The sequence below is a fragment of the Myxocyprinus asiaticus genome, chromosome 4 (assembly GCF_019703515.2).
Source record: "Myxocyprinus asiaticus isolate MX2 ecotype Aquarium Trade chromosome 4, UBuf_Myxa_2, whole genome shotgun sequence".
Classification (NCBI taxonomy): Eukaryota; Metazoa; Chordata; class Actinopteri; order Cypriniformes; family Catostomidae; genus Myxocyprinus; species Myxocyprinus asiaticus.
This window is the reverse complement of record NC_059347.1, coordinates 18,067,584-18,087,392: the sequence shown is the minus strand read 5'-3', so window position 1 is coordinate 18,087,392 and position 19,809 is coordinate 18,067,584. Positions and strand designations below refer to the sequence as shown.

The 19,809-nt window shown below is 37.9% G+C and overlaps 1 protein-coding gene across 3 annotated transcripts in view; it reads right to left on the bottom strand.

Moving 5' to 3' along the window:
• The window catches only part of LOC127439576 (active breakpoint cluster region-related protein-like), a 241,447-nt gene that overhangs the window by 113,165 nt on the left and 108,473 nt on the right, over nucleotides 1–19,809 (bottom strand). For all 3 annotated transcript variants that reach the window (XM_051695745.1, XM_051695746.1, XM_051695747.1), the window contains 2 exons: nucleotides 5,101–5,208; nucleotides 4,109–4,169 (listed from right to left, as the gene is read on the bottom strand). In XM_051695745.1, the coding sequence (XP_051551705.1) occupies nucleotides 4,109–4,169; nucleotides 5,101–5,208 (169 nt within the window). The remainder of the gene's footprint in view (nucleotides 1–4,108; nucleotides 4,170–5,100; nucleotides 5,209–19,809) is intronic.

Here is a 19,809-nt window from a genome sequence, read left to right as displayed (position 1 = left end):
GTTTTAATTAACAGCAACTAAGATTAATAAATGCTTCAAAAGTATTGTTCATTGTTAGTTCATGTTAAATAATGTTAACAAATGGAACCTTATTGTACAGTGTTACCACTGTAAACTACTGTTGTTTCTGAACCTAGATGATCAGGGGAAATAGTGCATATACTAGATTTACTTGATGTTACACACATTTCAATATTACTTATGGTGTTATATAAAGTATCCGTTTGTCATACTTGAGTAAAAGTAAAGATACCTTCATGGAAATTGACTTTAGTAAAAGTTAAAGTAGCTCACGAGAAAACGACTTAAGTAAAAGTATTAAAGTAACTGATATTACATTTACTCAAGCATCAAAAGTACAAGTAAATTGCATAAATTACAGAACAGTTCATTAAGCCCATGGCAACTTATTTGATTGGTGGTGCTCATGATTTACTCACCCTCATGCCATCCCAGATGTGTATGACTTTCTTTCATTTGCAGAACACAAACAAAGATTTTTAGAAGAATATTTAAGCTCTATAGCTCAACTCAATACAATGGTGGCCAGACATTTCAAGCTACAAAAAGCACATTAAGGGAGCATAAAGTTATCCATACTACTACAGTGGTTAAATCCATGTCCTCTGAAGCGATTCAGTTGGTTTTGGGTGAGAACAAACCAAATTGTAACTAATTTTCACTGTATATCTTGCCATTGCAGCCTCTAGGCGCAATCATGACTTCAAGCTTGATTTCACTTTCTAGTGCTTGATGCATGCGCAGAGACCTAGGTGGCGCTATAGGAAGTTAAATCGAGTTTGAAATTCTGATCGACAAGGAGACTGCTAGTGTCAAGATTTATAGTCAAAAAAGGAGTTATATTTTTGTCTATTCTCACCAAAAATTGGAACATTGAAGGAGGGATTTGGGTCATATTAGTGACTAGAACAGAGACTTGTGGGGGTGGGCTCTTTTCATTTGGGCCAATAAGCAACCACCCAGCAACAACCCAGAACACCCTGGCAACTGCATAGCAAAAAAAAAAAATTAAACTCACATGAGCAGTTTCTTGTCTCCCCCAGTGGAGCCAGACTATGCAACATGTAATCTGGCACGTGCTTCGCTTGTGATTTTGATTCAGATTCGTGATTCGCAAAACGAATCATTCAGACCGCTTTTTGAATCTTTTTGTTCTGTTCAATCTTTAAAAGATTCAACTCAAATGATTCTTTCGACAAATCACATATCACTATCGCCAATCTGCATGCATTTTTGCATGTACAGCTGTTATTTTTGTTATGGTGTTCAGTCACAAAAGTGACGAAAGGGTCTGGAGAAATGTATTGGAGTAAAAGTATCAATTTTCTCTTCAAAATGTAGTGAAGTGAAAGTAAAACTCCAAAGAAATATTTATACTCAAGTAAAGTACAAATATTAAAATGTTTTACTTAAGTACACTAAGTATTTGTACTTCGTTACTATACACCTCTGCTTATGGTGGATACAGCCACTTATTGTTATATCATTGGACTTTGAATTGTGAGTTGTCTATCAAACAACAACGAAGTGTTGGCAACACATGAAAAATGGGCCTACCTTTAAATACATTTGATTTCATTAAGTCTGCATTAAGTTAGACCATGTTGCTTTTTATGAATCATTTCTTGTACTTTATTATTTACTCTTTACAGGTACTGTAAAGAGAAACTCCCAAACCAAGAATTCATGGGATGACGATGTGGACGATGTTGCACAACGATCATGAAAAGCTTATGATAGAGGTGGTGGAAGGAGAAAATGAGCAAAAGCCAACATACAGTAATTTACTTAAAAAAATGATTCCTGATCAGTTTAATTCAAACAAATGGTTTAAATTATTTAAATATGTTTACGTTTGCTCAGTATTAAATGAGGTCAATTAATGCCAAAGGTAATAGCTGATTTGCCTTTTACCAAACTGTATTGTTTGAAACATATTAATTTTGTTTAGACCTGCTGCATTTTTTAAGTTTATACTCCTCATTTAATTTAATTAAATACTTCACATATATTCTGAAGTCATAATATGTACTTTAAGATTACACAATAACTTAATTAAAACAATGCTTTCATGCATTTGTATATGGGCCTAATTGCTGTTTGTAACTTCTTTTTTTTCATGCACATGTAAACACTTATTTGTTTGTAAAATGCTGTAAATAAATGTTCTTCATGCATTCAAGTGAGTTTTTGAACAATTATTATAATGAGATGGTTATATAGATTTCTAAAAAAATTATTATTCATGTATTATAAACTATAATTAAAATGTAAAATACATTTTAGGTTTAATATAAATTTTAAAAGGTAACGTTTATTAACCGTACATAATTACATAACTCGGGCCAGATCTGGGGTGCTGTCACTTAGAGCTTTGGGCTGATTCCGTCTTAACTCCGGCAGCATCGGCGTGTCAAAGGCTGCCACATCTGGGCCGACTGACTCAGGCCGGAATCGGGAGTAAGTAAGTAAGAATACAGGAGACAGAGGCGGGCCAAAGTGATTCTAAATGGAACTGGCACGAGTGTATTTTGTTACCTGGGAAGGGCTCACAGACAGTGCAAATTCACAAAATGTTAACCTTTACCTGTGTTATTTTATATGGTGTTTTATAGAAGGAAATAAAATGCTGAAATCTTTATACTGGTGCAGGCACGCGCAAGTCCTGAAAAATAACAGATGGCTGATCAAATTTGTTAGCTAATGTTAGCCCTGCAGCAAAATATTTGACAGCTTATCCTAATGCCTCCTGTTAATTGTTAACAAAATGTTGCTAATAATACTGTCTAATTGTCAATACAGTTATTTTGATTAACTTAAATTCAGTTTTCTGTGGCTTTAGTCTACAGTTTAAGAATTTGTGACTGCTTTTGATTTTGAATTACACCGTCACCTGAATTTCTACATTAAAATTCAAAACTCTGTTTTATCGACAAATCACACTCTAGCTATAAATAATACATGACTTTTAACAAAAGAATGAATGTAAGTGCTTTAATAAAATTATAAGCTTCAGATTCCTGCCTGTTTTTACCTTGTTTTTTGCTTTATTTTTTAAGAAAAGGAGGGAGAAGTCAAAATAATTTTTTGTGGACATCAACACTGTCACAAATGCTGTCGATATTTTCAAATGTTCCCTGCCATTCATCCACTATAAGATATTGTCCCTGACATTTAAACCTATTTAGTGCTAAGGTTATATAAACAGCATCTAAGTGAACAGATGTTTTACTACATTGTGTATTTAAGCATGGCTGAATACTGTATAAACGGATCAGCATCCAAGACCAGAACTTTCTGTTTTTGAATAGCCTTTATTCATACAAGTTCAGTCTTACAGCTGCAAAGAAATATCAGAGCACATGCACAACATCCGACACCCTGCCTACTATCACACATCACAAGTGCATTCAAATGAGCAAAACCTACATCAGACTGCTGTCCAGGCAAACTAAGCTCTCGAACTCTTTAATCTTCAAATCAGAAGATTCACTTACCAAACCTAAAATCAACCTAGAACTGAGTCTCATCCAGAGCTGTTAGTAAAATGCCAGCAGACTATCAAAGCATTAAACTGCTATATAGTTACCGTAGGTGCAGTTACAACACAGCCGTAGAACCAGTAAAACCTCCATGACAAAGTTCCTCCCGTTCCTTCAGTCCTCTGTAACGGCTTCCTTCTCATTCTGCACCCCCTTTTATCCCTCCCTCAGCGCACACACACTTACATCGACAGGAGAGAGAGAGAGAGGGAGAGAGACACACACACACACTTCGGATACCATCTCCCACACAAAACACTTAAAATGAGCAAGCTCGCTCTCTTCCTCGCGCGCGCGCACACACACACACACACACACACACACACTTGAGTTGTGGATGCTGCATACACAAGTAGAAGATGCAGAGCTGAGCTCATTCTTAAAGAGAAACTGCCCTCTCTCTTGCTTATTCATTCATATCCATTCACTCTCTCAATGAACCATCCTCTGTTTCCTTCATCAACGCATCACATTTTAAAGGATTTAGATTGACATTCCACATAAATGTGAAAAGCTCATGCATTTCACAGCAGATATGGTCTTACCTTCCATGGTGGCATTGGTGGTGCAGTCCTTGGATTCTTTAGGTCCTTTAACTTTCAGGTTCTGTCAAGAGAGAAGAGTGCTCACTTTAAAAACACACTGCACAGATCCTGCTCAAAAATCTACATGTCCTACAGTACATGCACACTAAGCTCACATCTGGCTTAGACAGCAGAATTTGACACTCGCTATATGGAATAATAAAGAGAAATGTGATGTGGAAATGTGGAAAGCTTCTTGTGTATGCTCCAGTATATTTAAAAAAGGAATTAACATAGATAAATAACACATATAACATATTATATATAACATATATAAAAAAATCAGATATGTTACTTCTGCAAATATGCTGTATGTATGCTGTACTCTAAATCTCCACTTTCACTTCTACCTCTGAATGTGAAAGTGGTGACTTAAGAGTAAAAAAGGATTTAAATACTGATCTGTTTCTAACCCACACCTATTATATCACTTCTGAAGATATGAATTTAAACACTGGACTCATATGGATTACTTTTATGTTTCCTTTATGTGATTTTTGGAGCTACAAAGGTCTGATCACCATTTACTTGCATTGTATGGACCTACAGAGCTGAGATATGTTTTCTAAAAATCTTCATTAGTGTTCTGCAGAAGAAAGAAACTCATACACATCTGGGATGGCATGAGTGTGAGTAAATGATGAGAGAATTTTCATTTTTGGGTGAACTATCCCTTTAAGATTATTTGTTCATACACAAATATGACGCTTAAAACTGAACATACTGCTTTCCAGATTATGTGATCTTTTAGAGACGTCTCTGCAATGTACGTGTGCTCACTGTGATTACTGCTTTAACAGAATATCACACAATGGCGTAACTGACTATTATTTGCTAAAACCCCCCAAAAAAACAAAAAAACAAGTAGGACATTTAGTACATTTACCCCCGCCTACTGAAGGTTGCAGATGATCAGGCCATAAAGAGCTTGCTGGTACTGTAGATGAACTCACCTCAGAGATCTTCTGAAACTGGCTGTTAGCCTGGCTGCATTTCTCTGCCGTCTCCACTGCGACTTTATAGTTGTCAACAAAGGCTTTGTACACACCAAGCTGACTGGCCTGAGAAAAGAGAGAGACAGATGTTTTTTTTTTAATTGATTCCTTTCATAAAATAAATAAACATAACATAAAATACGGAATCAAATTATATACCTCCACCCCTTGTGTCCAATACGTCTCACATAAAGCTCTGAACCCTCAACCAAAATTCTTGGATCTTAACACACCACCAAAAAACATGGGTTGTGTCCCCGTCTTCTGATTGGCATTGGCAGCAGGTGGGTGTGTCTTTAAGACCAAGCTTATACAATCTAGAGGGGGTCCAATAGAATCGATGTAAAATCTTGAATTGCATCAGGCGCACCGTTGCATCTCTAGATGCAGACTTGACGTTTTTTTAGAATCCTAGCCCACACTCCCAACCCCAATACCAAGTTTAAATCTTTCTACCATACTCTCTTGAGAGAAGTTGAAGCTCCATCCCCCAGACTCTGAATTAGCAGGGAGTAATACACTGATGCCTCATGACCTTTTCCAAAAGCAGTAATCACCACTCCCAGAGTATCTGCCGCTTTAGGGGGGTGTATGCTATTCCCAAAAATAGTACAGAGCAGGTGGCGAAGCTGTAAATCCTAAAATGTTGAACAATATTTTCAAAGGATCTCAACACTCCACTCTCATATAGGTCACCGAGTGTAGCAACCCCCCTCACAATCCACTCTGACCAGCAGAAAGGGGACTTATTAATACATAATTTTGGGTTCAGCCATATGCTCGAGGCAACATTTAAATAAATGTCCGAATTAAACATCTGGACACTTTTGTCCATACCGAGTGCAAATGCGAGATAACGGGGTGTAATTTATCTTCTCTGGTTAGTTTAATAGAAAGGCTTTGCAATGGCGAAATAGGGGCAAGAACTTCCTGTTCAATACAAAACCAGGGAGGGGCTCTCTCAGATGGAAGCGACCAATGAGCCAAATGTCTGAGACCAAATGCATAATAATAAAACAAAATCTTGGGTTGGCCTAGCCCACCTTTGTCAATCGGCCTATGTAACTTATTGAAATGTAATCTGGGACGCTTACCATTCCAAATAAAGGACTTTGCTATGCTATCAAATTGCTTGAAATAAAGAGAGGGGGACATCTACAGGGAGAGATTGTAGCAGGAAGTTGAATTTTGGAATACATTTCATTTTAATAACATTAACCTTCCCAATCATAGATAAATGTAATGAAGCCCACCTGCCCACATCGCTCAAAAACCTTTTTATTAAGGGTTCAAAATTAACTAACTAAATCACACAAATTTGCTGGGAATAAAATGCCCAAATACTTAATGCCCTGTTTGGGCCACTGGAAGGAGCCCGGCTAAAAAGCCGTTACTGGGCAGTACGCTGTCAAACCAAAGCTTCGGATTTAGACCAATTGACTCTGTATCCTGAGAAATTAGAAAAGGAATAAATAATTCTGTGGATGCAAGGCATAGATCTAGTGGGGTCGGAGACAAATAATAAAATATCATCTGCGTATAACAAAAGCTTATGCGCCATACCTCCCGCCACCACCCCAGAAAAATCATCTTCCTTTCTTATCGCGGCTGCTAATGGTTCCAGGGCAAGACAAAACAATAATGGGGAAAGACCACATGATACTGATGAAACGCCTAATGTTATCAGAAGAGCTGCGGCCCCGAATAAACCCCACCTGATCTATATGTATAAGAAATGTCATAACTTTATTTAATCTGTTAGCCAGAATTTTTGACAATATTTTTACGTCTAGCTGGATTCCTTTTTAAGAATCAGACTGATCGGGGCTTATGTCATGGTTGGCGGAAATTTTCCATTATTTAATGATTCCATATAAACTTCTAGCAAAAGTGGAGCCAATTCTGCAGCATAAGATCTAAAAAATTCAGCGGCAAAGCCATCTGGCCCCGGAGCCTTGCCTGTAGGCAAGGCCTTAATTACCTCGCCAAGCTCCTCCAATGTTATCTCAGAATCAAGAAAATGTTTTTGATCAGTCGTCAGTTTAGGGAGTTCTAATGGTTCCACAAAGTTTCTAAAATCTTCATCGGTAGACGAAGACATTGAACTATAGAGATCAAGATAGAATTCTTTAAAAACATTATTAATATCAATAGAATTCTTTAAAAACATTATTAATATCAATGGCCAAGGTAAAAAATTTCACCACCAGCAGATTTCACTGAGGGAATGGTAGAAAAAGACTCTCTGCTTTATATATCTAGCTGAAAGTTTTCCTGCTTTGTCCCCCGACTCAAAGTATGACTGTCTTGCCCTGAATAGCCAAAACTCCATCTTCCGTGACAAAATAGTGTTATATTTGTATTTCAATCGGGTCAATTCTCTGAGGCCATCACATGCTTCAGCTCTGCCTCTGCACTTTTAATATTCCCTTCCAACTCCACGAGTTCTCTTGCTTTGGATTTTTTGATGAATGAGGCATACTGTATGATCTGACCCCTATGAACCACCTTAAGTGCCACCCAAGCCACGCCCACAGAGGATACTGAGGACCAGTTGGTCTCCATATAAACATTGATTTCAGATTTTAACATTTGTTGAAATTCAAGATTTTGCAAAAGGGATACATTAAAGCGGCAACTATATGATTTCTTTTTCTCCGTATGTGGCGACACCTCTAAACTCACCAGGGCATGATCTGAGACTAAGATGTTTCCAACTGAGCAATCAGCAACTGATGAAATGAGGGACTTATATATACATATATATATATAAAAAAATCTGTTCTAGAATAAATCTTATGGACTGATGAAAAAAATGTATAGTCCCTACCAGATGGGTTCAAAAGTCTCCAAATATCTGTAAGACCAAGATTTTTACACATCCTGTGAAGCATCACTGTTGCTCTAGGGGGCTTACACACTTTTGCTTCACTATGATCAAGGACTGAGTCCATCAAAAGATTGAAGTCTCCTCCCAATATTATATCATGAGGGGTGCCAGCGGTTTGCAACATCCCTTCAAGATCTATAAAAAAACCCTGATCATCAGCGTTAGGTGCATAAATATTAGCCAAAAATCAACCTTTGCCCTTGAATTTCTGCTACAACAATAATGACTCTTCCTAATTTATCTTTAATCTGTTTGAGACATTTGAATTGTAGATGCTTATTGATCAATATAATGACTCCCCTGCTCTTACTTGAGCCAGCACTAAAGAAAACATGTCCACCCCATAACCTCCCAAATTTTTCAGCTTCCTGTGGGGAAAGATGCATTTCTTGAAGAAACACTATATCATATTTCTTTCGTTTAAGAAAAGAAATATCCTTCCTTCTTTTTATGGGTTGCCCCAACACATTCCACGTGGAGAGAGACAATCCACTCATATTAACATTTGACATTTTGACATATTATAAAAAATTGATTGAGTGTCAAAAAAAAAAAAAAAATTATAAAGACCACATTCCAACACCGGTGCAACAATCAACCACCGAACATCCCACTCCAATGTTTTGCAAGAAATATTCCACAAAACAGACTCCATCCAATAGGAGGCATAAGCACAAAGAATGTGCAGATTCATCCACAAACTGTCCCAAAGGAGTGATATTCCACAAAACAAACTCCAGCCGCTAGGCGGAACCAGCACAAAAAGAAACAAAAAGGCGCTCAGTTTCCTCGGACAGTCAAGTGAATGTTCAGTGAGTCAGGCCCACTCGGCTGCATCGAGAGTATCACAGAATTACTTACTCATTCCACTGACTTTATGAAGGAAATCGCTTGCTGTGGGCATGTAAATATTTTGCGGCCATCCTTAGTATCTATTCTCAATTTGGCCGGGAACATGAGTGCAAAAGTGACCTTCCGTTGATGTAAGAGTTTCTTGCATTCCTTGAATCAATCACATTTCTCTCGTCAAATTCGCAAAGTCTGGGAAAAAGAAAATGCTGTGGTTCTTCCAAGAAAGCCTTCCTTTATTCCTTGCCTTGTGTAACACAAGATCTTTATTGGATGATCTCAGAACTTTGCCCAGAATTGATCGGGGCCTGTCTCCCTCAGTGGATCACTGTTACGGAACCCTGTGAGCTCGCTTGATTTCCAGCTTATGGCCTGTTACGTCGAGCAGACTCGGAAAGAGCCCACCCAGGAATTTCACCATATCCAGACCTTCTTCAGCCTCAGGAATACCAACAATACGGAAGTTATTCCGCCGACTACGGTTTTCCATATCCTCCAACTTCTCCCAGACACGCTCCAAATTCATTGGTCGCTAGCAGATTAACAGCTAATTCCCTCTCCGATGACTCCAGATAATCTATCCGTTTCTCGACATCCCCCACTCTTGTAACCACCTCAGTGAATTTTGTCTACATGACAGTGATCGATCAACGTATTACAGCAAGATCCTCCAAGTCAGCAACGACCTTCGTCAGCACTGCCGACATGTTCAACAATTCTCGCCGAATTTCCCTCACTTCTCTGGCCAAATCGGCTCCCCAGCTTGCGGCCTGCTCGGAGGCATCATCTTGAGCACGTAAGTGTCTTTTAATGTCTCCAGAGCCCGAGGATTTTAAATTCTTTGACATATTGTCTTCCTAGAACAGTTAAGGATCAGGGTGTATCGGATCTCATAGGTTTATGACATAAAAAGTATTAAAACTAGCAAAGTGCGCAGAGCTCGCCGTTCACACGTCCGAACCTCACATGGCGTCACGTGACTCTATGAAAGAGCCAGATGTTAATTACAATTCAAAACAACAGACAGAGAGAGAGAAGTGAGGGTACAGGGAGACCAGAGCACTGAACAGAATGATGAAAAAACTGGAAGAGATAAGAAACATTATAAGAACAGAAGTAGGTAGAGATACAGAGAGATGAAACATCTCAAAACATTCAACAAAGCACATTCACAATGGACGCGCTGTTCAACCTCAGAATGAGACATAAGATACAAAAACAGAGGTTCTGCTGAGAGCCCCAGAGACTAAGGAACTGAGACGTAATGTTTAAAACAGACTTTGCCAAATTCTCTGTTCTAATGTCAGTCTAAGCGATCATGAAGAACTTGTGTCCATGCAGAGGCACAACAGTCACGGGGCCAGTATTTAATCAGCTCTAACTATGGCCCCATTTACAACTGGTATTAACGCGTTTCTCAAATGTGTGTCTCTTATGAACACTTGTGATCTCTGATTTCATTAAAACCCAAATCACTTTTCCTCAGTGGGTCACTATGCCAGGCATGTTGATGTTACACATAGTGAAAATATTCTGTAAAGTCTTGTGCATGGATATCTACAGACTTCTCCAAACTTTTGAATCAGACATTTGTTGTTTTTTTTAAACTGTACCTAGCTGGAAAAGTTTTGGTGCAATGATTACATGGTACGTGAGTAGCTCGAATTCACTGTTGTGTGGGACAAGGGGTTATACCAGCTAGTCAAGGATCACGTGAATTACAGTTGTGCTCAAAAGTTTGCATATCCTTGGAGAATTGGTAATATATGTACCATTTTTAAAGAAAACATGAGTGAGCAGGCAAAACACATTTCTTTTATTTCTTATGGGATTCATATTCAACTGTAGGTTATAACAGAATGGCACAATCATAAAACAAAACATGGCAACAAAGAAAAAAATGAAATGACCCGTTCAAAAGTCTGCATACCCTTAGATCTTAATACTGTGTATTGCCCCCTTTAGCATCAATCACAGCGTGCAGTCTTTTGTAATAGTTGTCTATGAGGCCCCAAATTCTTGCAGGTGGTATAGCTGCCCATTCGTTTTGGCAAAATGCCTCCAGGTCATGCAAAGTCTTTGGTCATCTTGCATGAACTGCACGTTTGAGATCTCTCCATAGTGGCTCGATGATATTAAGGTCAGGAGACTGTGATGGCCACTCCAGAACCTTCACCTTTTTCTGCTGTAACCACTGGAGGGTCAACTTGGCCTAGTGCTTAGGGTCATTGTCGTGCTGGAAAGTCCAAGAGCATCCCATGCACAGCTTTCGTGCAGAAGAATGCAAATTGTCTGCCGGTATTTTCTGATAACATGCTGCATTCATCTTGCCATCAATTTTCACAAGATTCCCCGTGAATTTAGAGCTCACACACCCCCAAAACATCAGTGAGCCACCGCCATGCTTCACGGTGGGGATGGTATTCTTTTCACTATAGGCCTTGTTGACCCCTCTCCAAACATAGCGCTTATGGTTGTGACCATAAAGCTCTATTTTGGTCTCGTCACTCCAAATTACACTGTGCCAGAAGATGTGAGGCGTGTCAAGTTGTTGTCGGGCATATTATAACCGGTCTTTTTTTGTGGCACTGGCGCAGTAAATGCTTTTTTCTGGCAACTCAACCATGCAGCTCATATTTGTTCAAGTATCATCGTATTGTGCTCCTTGAAACAACCATACCATCTTTTTCCAGAGCAGCCTGTATTTCTCCTGAGGTTACCTGTGGGTTTATCTTTGTATCCCGAACAATTCTTCTGGCAGTTGTGGCTGAAATCTTTCTTGGTCTACCTGACCTTGGTATCAAGAGATCCCCAAATTTTCTACTTCTTAATAAGTGATTGAACAGTACTGACTGGCATTTTCAAGGCTTTGGATATATTTTAATATCCTTTTCCATCTTTATAAAGTTCCATTACCTTGTTACACAGGTCTTTTGACAGTTCTTTTCTGCTCCCCATGACTCAGTATCTAGCCTGCTCAGTGCATCCACGTGAGAGCTAACAAACTCAGTGACTATTTATATACAGACACTAACTGCAATTTAAAAAGCCACAGGTGTGGGAAATTAACCTTTAATTGCCATTTAAACCTGTGTGTCACCTTGTGTGTCTGTAACAAGGCCAAACATTCAAAAGGTATGTAAACTTTTGATCAGGGCCATTTGGGTGATTTCTGTTATCATTATGATATAAAAAGGAAACAACTATGTGATAATAAATGGCTTCATTTGATCACTATCCTCAGTGACAATATTAGGCAGGTAGTTTTAATGTTGTGGCTGATCGGTGTGTGTGCGTGTGTGTGTGTGTGTGTGTGTGTGTGTGTGTATATATATATACACACACACACACACACACACACACACACACACACACACAGTTGTGCTCAAATGTTTGCATACCCTGGCAGAAATTGTGAAATTTTGGCATTGATTTTGAAAATATGACTGATCATGCTACAAATCTTCACTTCCGTACATCTCTGTGACGTGCGCTCATGAGAGGGATGACGTAAACTCGTTGGTAAGGTCACGCGTCACATGGAGGAGGAGTAAGGAAGCGCGTCATTGTTTACATTGTTTTTTTTATTATTATTATTTGGAAATGATTTTTATTTTATTTTATATTGTTTTGAAATTGTTTTGGTTTGTGAATGGCACAAGTTTCTCCTGTAAACAATGATGCGCTTCCTGACTCCTCCAAGTTACGCGTGACCTTACCAACGAGCTTACGTCATCCCTCTCATGAGCGTGTTTACAGAGATGTATGGAAGCAAACATTTGTAGTTAAAAAGTATATAAGTATTGTTTTGTTTCTAAAAATAATCAAGTGTTTGCGTTCAGAAATGTTTTTTTTTTTTCTTTTCTTCCCAATTTTTGGAATGCCCAATTCCCAATGTGCTTTTAAGTCCTTGTGGTCGCGTAGTGATTCGCCTCAGTCCGGGTGGTGGAGGACGAATCCCAGTTGCCTCTGCATCTGAGACCATCAACCCGCTCATCTTATCACGTGGCTTGTTGAGCGCGTTGCCACGGAGACATAGCGCGTGTGGAGACTTCACAGCATCTACCACGGCAACCACGCTCAACTCACCACGTGCCCCACCGAGAACAAACCACATTATAGTGACCACAAGGAGTTTACCCCATGTGACTCTACCCTCCCTAGCAACCGGGCCAATTTGGTTGCTTAGGAGACCTGGCTGTAGTCACTCAGCATGCCCTAGGATTCGAACTAGCGAGCTAGCGAACTCCAGGGGTGGTAGCCAGCGTATTTTACCACTGAGCTACCCAGGCCCCTTGTTCAGAAGAACTTTATTTGTCGACTGGAGTCGTGTGGATTATTTTGATGCACCCTAAATATGCATTTCACTTGCATTCTTTAGAGGAGGAGGCCTGAAATGAAATCCTAAAAGTCTTAAATTCTGTTTTGATGAAGAAAGAAACTCAGATACATCTTGGATGGCCTGAGGGTGAATAAATTATCAGCAATTTTTCATTTTTGGGTGAACAATTCCTTTAATAACGTGAAAAATTACTAATACAATTAGATTTTTTTTAAATTATTATTATTTTTATTATTATTATTATTTTTTTTTCAGAACTTAAACTACTTCAAAGAGTTCTCATCAAAAAATCCTCCACGTGCAGCAATGACAGTTTTGCAGATCCTTATTATTCTAGCTGTCAGTTTGTCCAGACATTTCACCCCACGCTTCCTGTAGCACTTGCCATAAATGTGGCTGTCTTGTCGGGCACTTCTCACGCACCTTACAGTCTAGCTGATCCCACAAATGCCCAATGGGGTTAAGATCCATAACACTCTTTTCCAATTATCTGTTGTCCAATGTCTGTTTCTTTGCCCACTCTAACCTTTTCTTTTTGTTTTTCTGTTTCAAAAGTGGCTTTTTCTTTGCAATTCTTCCCATAAGGCCTGCACCCCTGAGTCTTCTCTTTACTGTTGTACATGAAACTGGTGTTGAGCGGGTAGAATTCAATGAAGCTGTCAGCTGAGGACATGTGAGGCGTCTATTTCTCAAACTAGAGACTCTGATGTACTTATCCTCTTGTTTAGTTGTACATCTGTCCTTCCACATCTCTTGCTGTCCTTGTTAGAGCCAGTTGTCCTTTGTCTTTGAAGACTGCAGTGTACACCTTTGTATGAAATCTTTAGTTTTTTGGCAATTTCATGCATTGTATAGCCTTCATTCCTCAAAACAATGATTGACTGATGAGTTTCTAGAGAAAGCTGTTTCTTTTTTGTCATTTTTGAACTAATATTGACCTTAAGACATGCCAGTCTATTGCATACTGTGGCAACTCAAAAACAAACACAAAGACAATGTTACGCTTCATTTAACGAACAAAATAGCTTTCAGCTGTGTTTGATAAAATGGCAAGTGATTTTCTAGTATCAAATCAGCAATTTTGCTTGATTACTCAAGGATAAGGTGTTGGAGTGATGGCTGCTGGAAATGGGGCCTGTCTAGATTTGATCAAAAATGACTTTTTTCAAATAGTGATGGTGCTGTTTTATACATCAGTAATGTCCTGACTATACTTGGTGATCAGCTGAATGCCACTTTGGTGAATTAAAGTACCAATTTCCTTCCGAAACAGCAAAATCTGTACATTATTCCAAACTTTTGGTGTTTAAAGTGTATAAAATGAAAATTCGGTCATTATCTAGTCACCCTCATCTTACTCCAAACCCATATTAATTTTTTCCGTGGGACACAAAGGGAAAAAAATTTAAAAACCTCCACATGGCTTTTTGCCATGTAATGAAGAGGCTCCGGGATGTCAAGCTGCAAAAATTCATAAAAAACACTATAAAACCATAGTAAAAGTAATCAATACAAATAATGCACTGTATTCAAAGTCTTTTGAAATCAATCAATTGTGTGACGTACAGACCGAAATGTAAGTTGTTATTTGCGATCGAAGCAAATCGTTGATCCCAATGGCAGCGACCGTATCAAATATGGTAATTAAGGCACAGTTTTTACATTCGATGTGACATTTGGTCATGATACAGACATGAACCAATGATGTTTGGTGTTAATTCGTTCCAACCTGTGCTGTAGTCGCTATTTTTAATTTGGGTCTTTGATTTGAGCTGTATATATATTAATGTTTTGATTTGTGAGTGGATTCGACTTTGGTCTGTTTATCAAATAAAATTATTGTATGGCCTCAGAAGAATTAAAATACAATACACAAGTAGTATCAACTATTATAGTAATATAATGGTATTTCTTGGCCCTTTTAGGAGCTCGACAACCTGTTTGAAGTCCTTCAAATTTCTCCTTTTTTGTTCAAGTGGGAAAAGGAAAGTCAACTATTTCTTTAATACCATGTGTAAATGAGGTCTATGAGCTGACAGCAGTTTTACGAGCGATTTGGTTCCTTAACTTGATGCTGTGGGCAGGTGACACTGTTGGTGTGGACGTGTTTGTGTTCTCGTCCTCTGAATGATGCCTTGGCAGTGCTTCAAAAAAGTTCAAAACCTTCACCCAGACATCTCCTTCTAAAGCATTCTCATTCAAACTGTGACTTGAACTCTCCTCTGCTCTGTTTTTCTCCACTTTTCTTCTCAAAGTCTGTTATGATCAATCAACACCATTCTCTCTCTCAGTTCTTTTATGATTTCTTGACTTCTGCAAGGTTATGGATTGCTGTATTATCATGTGTGCCCGAGGTGGGAACAGCATGAGCAGACTCATTCTCTCTCCCAGCATGCTGCTCTCTCCTGCTGCTCTGGAGACGCTCAGAACACAACGCATCACATGGATGTGCTGTTGTCGCCTAGCAACCCTGCATCAAACACTCGGACTTGTCACCAAGTGCATCCACAAACAAGTGCTGATACACACATGCACGTCACAGAGACAGGGGTGAAGAGAGAAACATTAGCGAGAAGAGAAGGGCAGAGAGTGTGAGTGGGTGAGAGAGAGAGAGTTGACTAATAAAGTGAAACTCTGCCTCCAATCCACTACGTCTGGGATTGATCAACCCAAACCTTTCCTTCTGCTCCAAAACTGAATATTTTTCACTCTATCTTTGCTCTTGTTTTGTATTTCATGCTTGTTTTACTATGTACTGCATTTCGAAAACAGTGGGGAGGCTGTAATTACTCCATCTGCTACTCAAGGACTGTCACAATGTTTTACTAAATGTGTGTGTGTGTGTGTGTGTGTGTGTGTACAAAACAATTTTAAGAGAAGTCTTGTTTCATAACCTCCTGCCATATTGTTTAGTACAGCAGATAAATGAACTGTAACCTGTAATGATGAGCAATAATGCATTAGACATTTTAGTATTGAAATTTTACACTTAAAAACAATATATAATACAATAAATATGATATAATGTAACTTAATATGATATCATTTGATTACCGGTATTTCGTAGTTGTCAATGTAAAATGTACGTTTTCAAATGAGTGTGTGAGTTCAAAAGTTGAATTTTGCGCCTGCTCCTGTTTTCCGATTCACAGACAAATCTTTCTTTTGAACTGGTTCATTTCAAAGAACTGGTCGAAGTGGTTTGCAAATCAGACAGGAATGGCTCACGAATCAGTCTAAATTGAAATTAGGGTTGGGAGATTTGATTTATTTTCTTGTGAATCACTTCTTACAAACTATCCCTTCAATATATCAGTTCAAAACAGCGATTTAGCTTTTTTTATATAAAAAAACCAAACAAATAATTATTAAATTCATTTAGTAAAAAATACAATGACTACTTATGAGGACTATGGGCCTTTTGGTTCCCTAAGAAATCCTACATTTACTGCGCATTACCACATTGAGAATAAATGGGTTCTTCCAAAAGCTGAAAAATTTTGCTTTCAGAGGATTTATATGGAGTTAGGATGATAAATAAGGTGCATTTCAAACTGCTCTGGGAACAGTGCAGACAGACAGCACACTGGAGGTTAAGTCATTCACTAAATAGGGAGCAAGGGAGCATCCTATAGCTTTCCTATGCAGCTAAGTGCATTCACTCCTAACATCCGACCAAAAGTTCAGTTTCAGGCTGCAGATGATGTTTGCACCACTCAACATGTTTGCAGACATGAGACAATGATAATCAGTACTTAGATTCAGAATTTATAATGTATAATTTTATTTTAACATGGTTGGCAGTGATTGGATGATGCTGGCCATTACTTTGAATTAGAATTAATTATGCTAACTTCTGATTGGTAAAATGCTTCAGCACTGGCTATCACTTGTTTGTTTGACATTGCAAAGAGAGAATATTGTGATTTTGTTGCCAAAGTAGAAAAACCCTAACTTAAAAGTCAAATTAAGTAAAATATGTTTTTTTTATGCTCTATATTAAGAAGAGAAAGTTTGTTTTTTGTGAGTTAAAGATGGATCAGGTGAACATAAAGGTAAGAGAGTGTAGTCTTAGCCCATTATATACTGGAACAAAATAAGTTTTTGAGTCTTTTTTTGGCTTGTTTTCCAAAATAATTTCTAAAACTCATTTAAAACAATGTACATTTACTTTAGGAGCTATATTGCAGAAGATAAAAATTGTTATCAGAGAATGTTGAATACAATATTTAATCAGGGCTCGATATTAACGCTTGTTCGCTTGTCTGTGACAAGTGGATTTTTGAAGGGGCAAGTGAAAGAGAATTTTACTTGCTCGACCGGACAAGCAGACTGATTAAAACGTCCATAACGAAAACATAACTGGCAATATTTGTGATAGGCTAGGCCTGTGTCACTTATTAGAAAGTTCATATTCTTATTCTGCTGTTGAAAGTAATTTTATAATTCGCTAGTGATCTAGTAACAGCTGTGCCCCGTTTGATTGACAGGTGCCGTATGTGTGTGTGTGCTGAACATGCGCTTGTGTTCCGAAAATGCTCACGCTAATGCGCACCTGAATGGTCAAATACATTCCGCAAAAATGGCCGTCTTGGTGAGGTATTCATGTAAACACAGAGAGTGATGTCTAAAGTGAACATAAACAGTAGAGAAAAAAAAATGTCGGACTTGTAAGTATAAATGTAAGCTAATAGACCTGCTGCTGTCTAGTGTGTCATTAATTAAACAACCAGAACATGAAAACGAGAAAACACTCACTGCTCTTGACTGAGTAACTTTAGCAGCTTTAAAAAGTATTAATGTATTATAATCAAACAGTGAAACCAGCGATAGTTTTATGTTGCATTTCATTCTGAATGTTTCCTTGAATGCTTGATAGTGTACTACTGTTAAAAACTTTTAAAGCTGTTAAAAAAGCACAGATTTTTCTTAATTTTTAATCTATTTCTATTCATTGCTGTTTTTTATTGTTATTTTAGTACTGACTCTTTACTAGTCTTGAATAATTACCATTCTTCCATAATTAACATATTAGTTAGTGTTATTATTTGTTGTGGTTTTGAAGCTGGTATTGAGAATAATCACATTTCTCTACCGACTACTGAAATGTTGGTATTGTGATAATGTATAGCCTTTATTGTACATGGTAGATCTTGCTGCAATAACATGATGAAAAAGTAGATCTCATTCCATAGAAGTGTGAGCACCCCTGCTGTTAATGATCACGATGGAGACTTTCCTTTATTTGACTACCATACGAAACATAAAATAATTATCATATGACAGTAGCCTCCTCCCCTACCCAGTGCAGTTCACATTTCAAGTTCAAGGAAATACACTGATAAAAAGACATGTTTTTTTGTCAAGTTCAATAAATGCATGATGTTTCCAAAGTCGATGAGTAATCGTGTTAAATAATCATGATCTCAATATTGACCAAAATAATCACGATTATGATTTTTGCCATAATCGAGCAGCCCTGCAATGTGGTCTTGCATTAAATGGTCTAGGTCTAAACCATAAAAGGCTGCATTTAAAAATGCATTTCAGTGCTTCATTCAGCGCTCTCTATTGGTCTGGATGGCAATATCCATTATCCGTTACACCATTCCTTTTGTTATAACTTTTTATTTTTCCATGATGTGGCTGACATTTCCGTGGAACTGCCCAACATATGCATAATATGCATTTGTAATGTTCTATCATATACAGTATATACATGTAAAATGTGAGTTGTGTTGTTTTGAACAGCAAAAACTAAAGTGCAAAAAAGTACAAAATAACCTTTTTCACATCAATCATCATGTTATGATATTTAGTTATTTTATTTTTATTTTCTTTCATTTTTATTTTCTTTATCTTTTATTGTGGCTTGCTCTCTTTAAAATTTTGGCCTGTCATGTGTTTAACAGATCCAGTCCAAGTTTATTGGATATTATTTCTTGTTAGAACAATAAAAAAAAGCTTTTGTATTTCTGTACATTTTTAAAGCATAATTCCTGAGCAAAACAATGATCTGATGACAAAATAAGGTAAGTGGCAAAATATCGTCATCAGCATTTACTGAAGTTTTTTGTTAAAATAAGTATCGGCCAACAAATGTAATATCGGTGCCTCCCTAATATTATGATTTCATTTGCATCAAATGACCTAGACAGAATGAAGCAGTGTAATCTCACACAGGGTTTGAAAACAGTTAATGCACCTCAATCTCTGAGCTAGAACATTCATTAAGAGAGTAGAACAGCAAAATGAGGGAACTAACTGCAGATCTGCACTCAGTCTAGAGCCTGTCAATGAGACTCTCTCACAAATAGGCCTAATAGAGAGTTCATTTTTTTTTTTTTTATAGTAATCCAATGAACAGACTCTGCATTCTGAGGCATTATCTCTGAATGTGCTGTGCTCTCTTTCATTTTCCTTCTCCTCTCTGTATAATTTCAGCTCATGTGTCCCTATGCTCTTCATCACAGAGAAATATGATTGTTAACAAATGTATTTACACAGTCTGTTTTTGTATTCATCTTGAACTTGAATCAAAGAAAACAAACATCAACACAGGGAGACAGAGAGATGATTCTACATT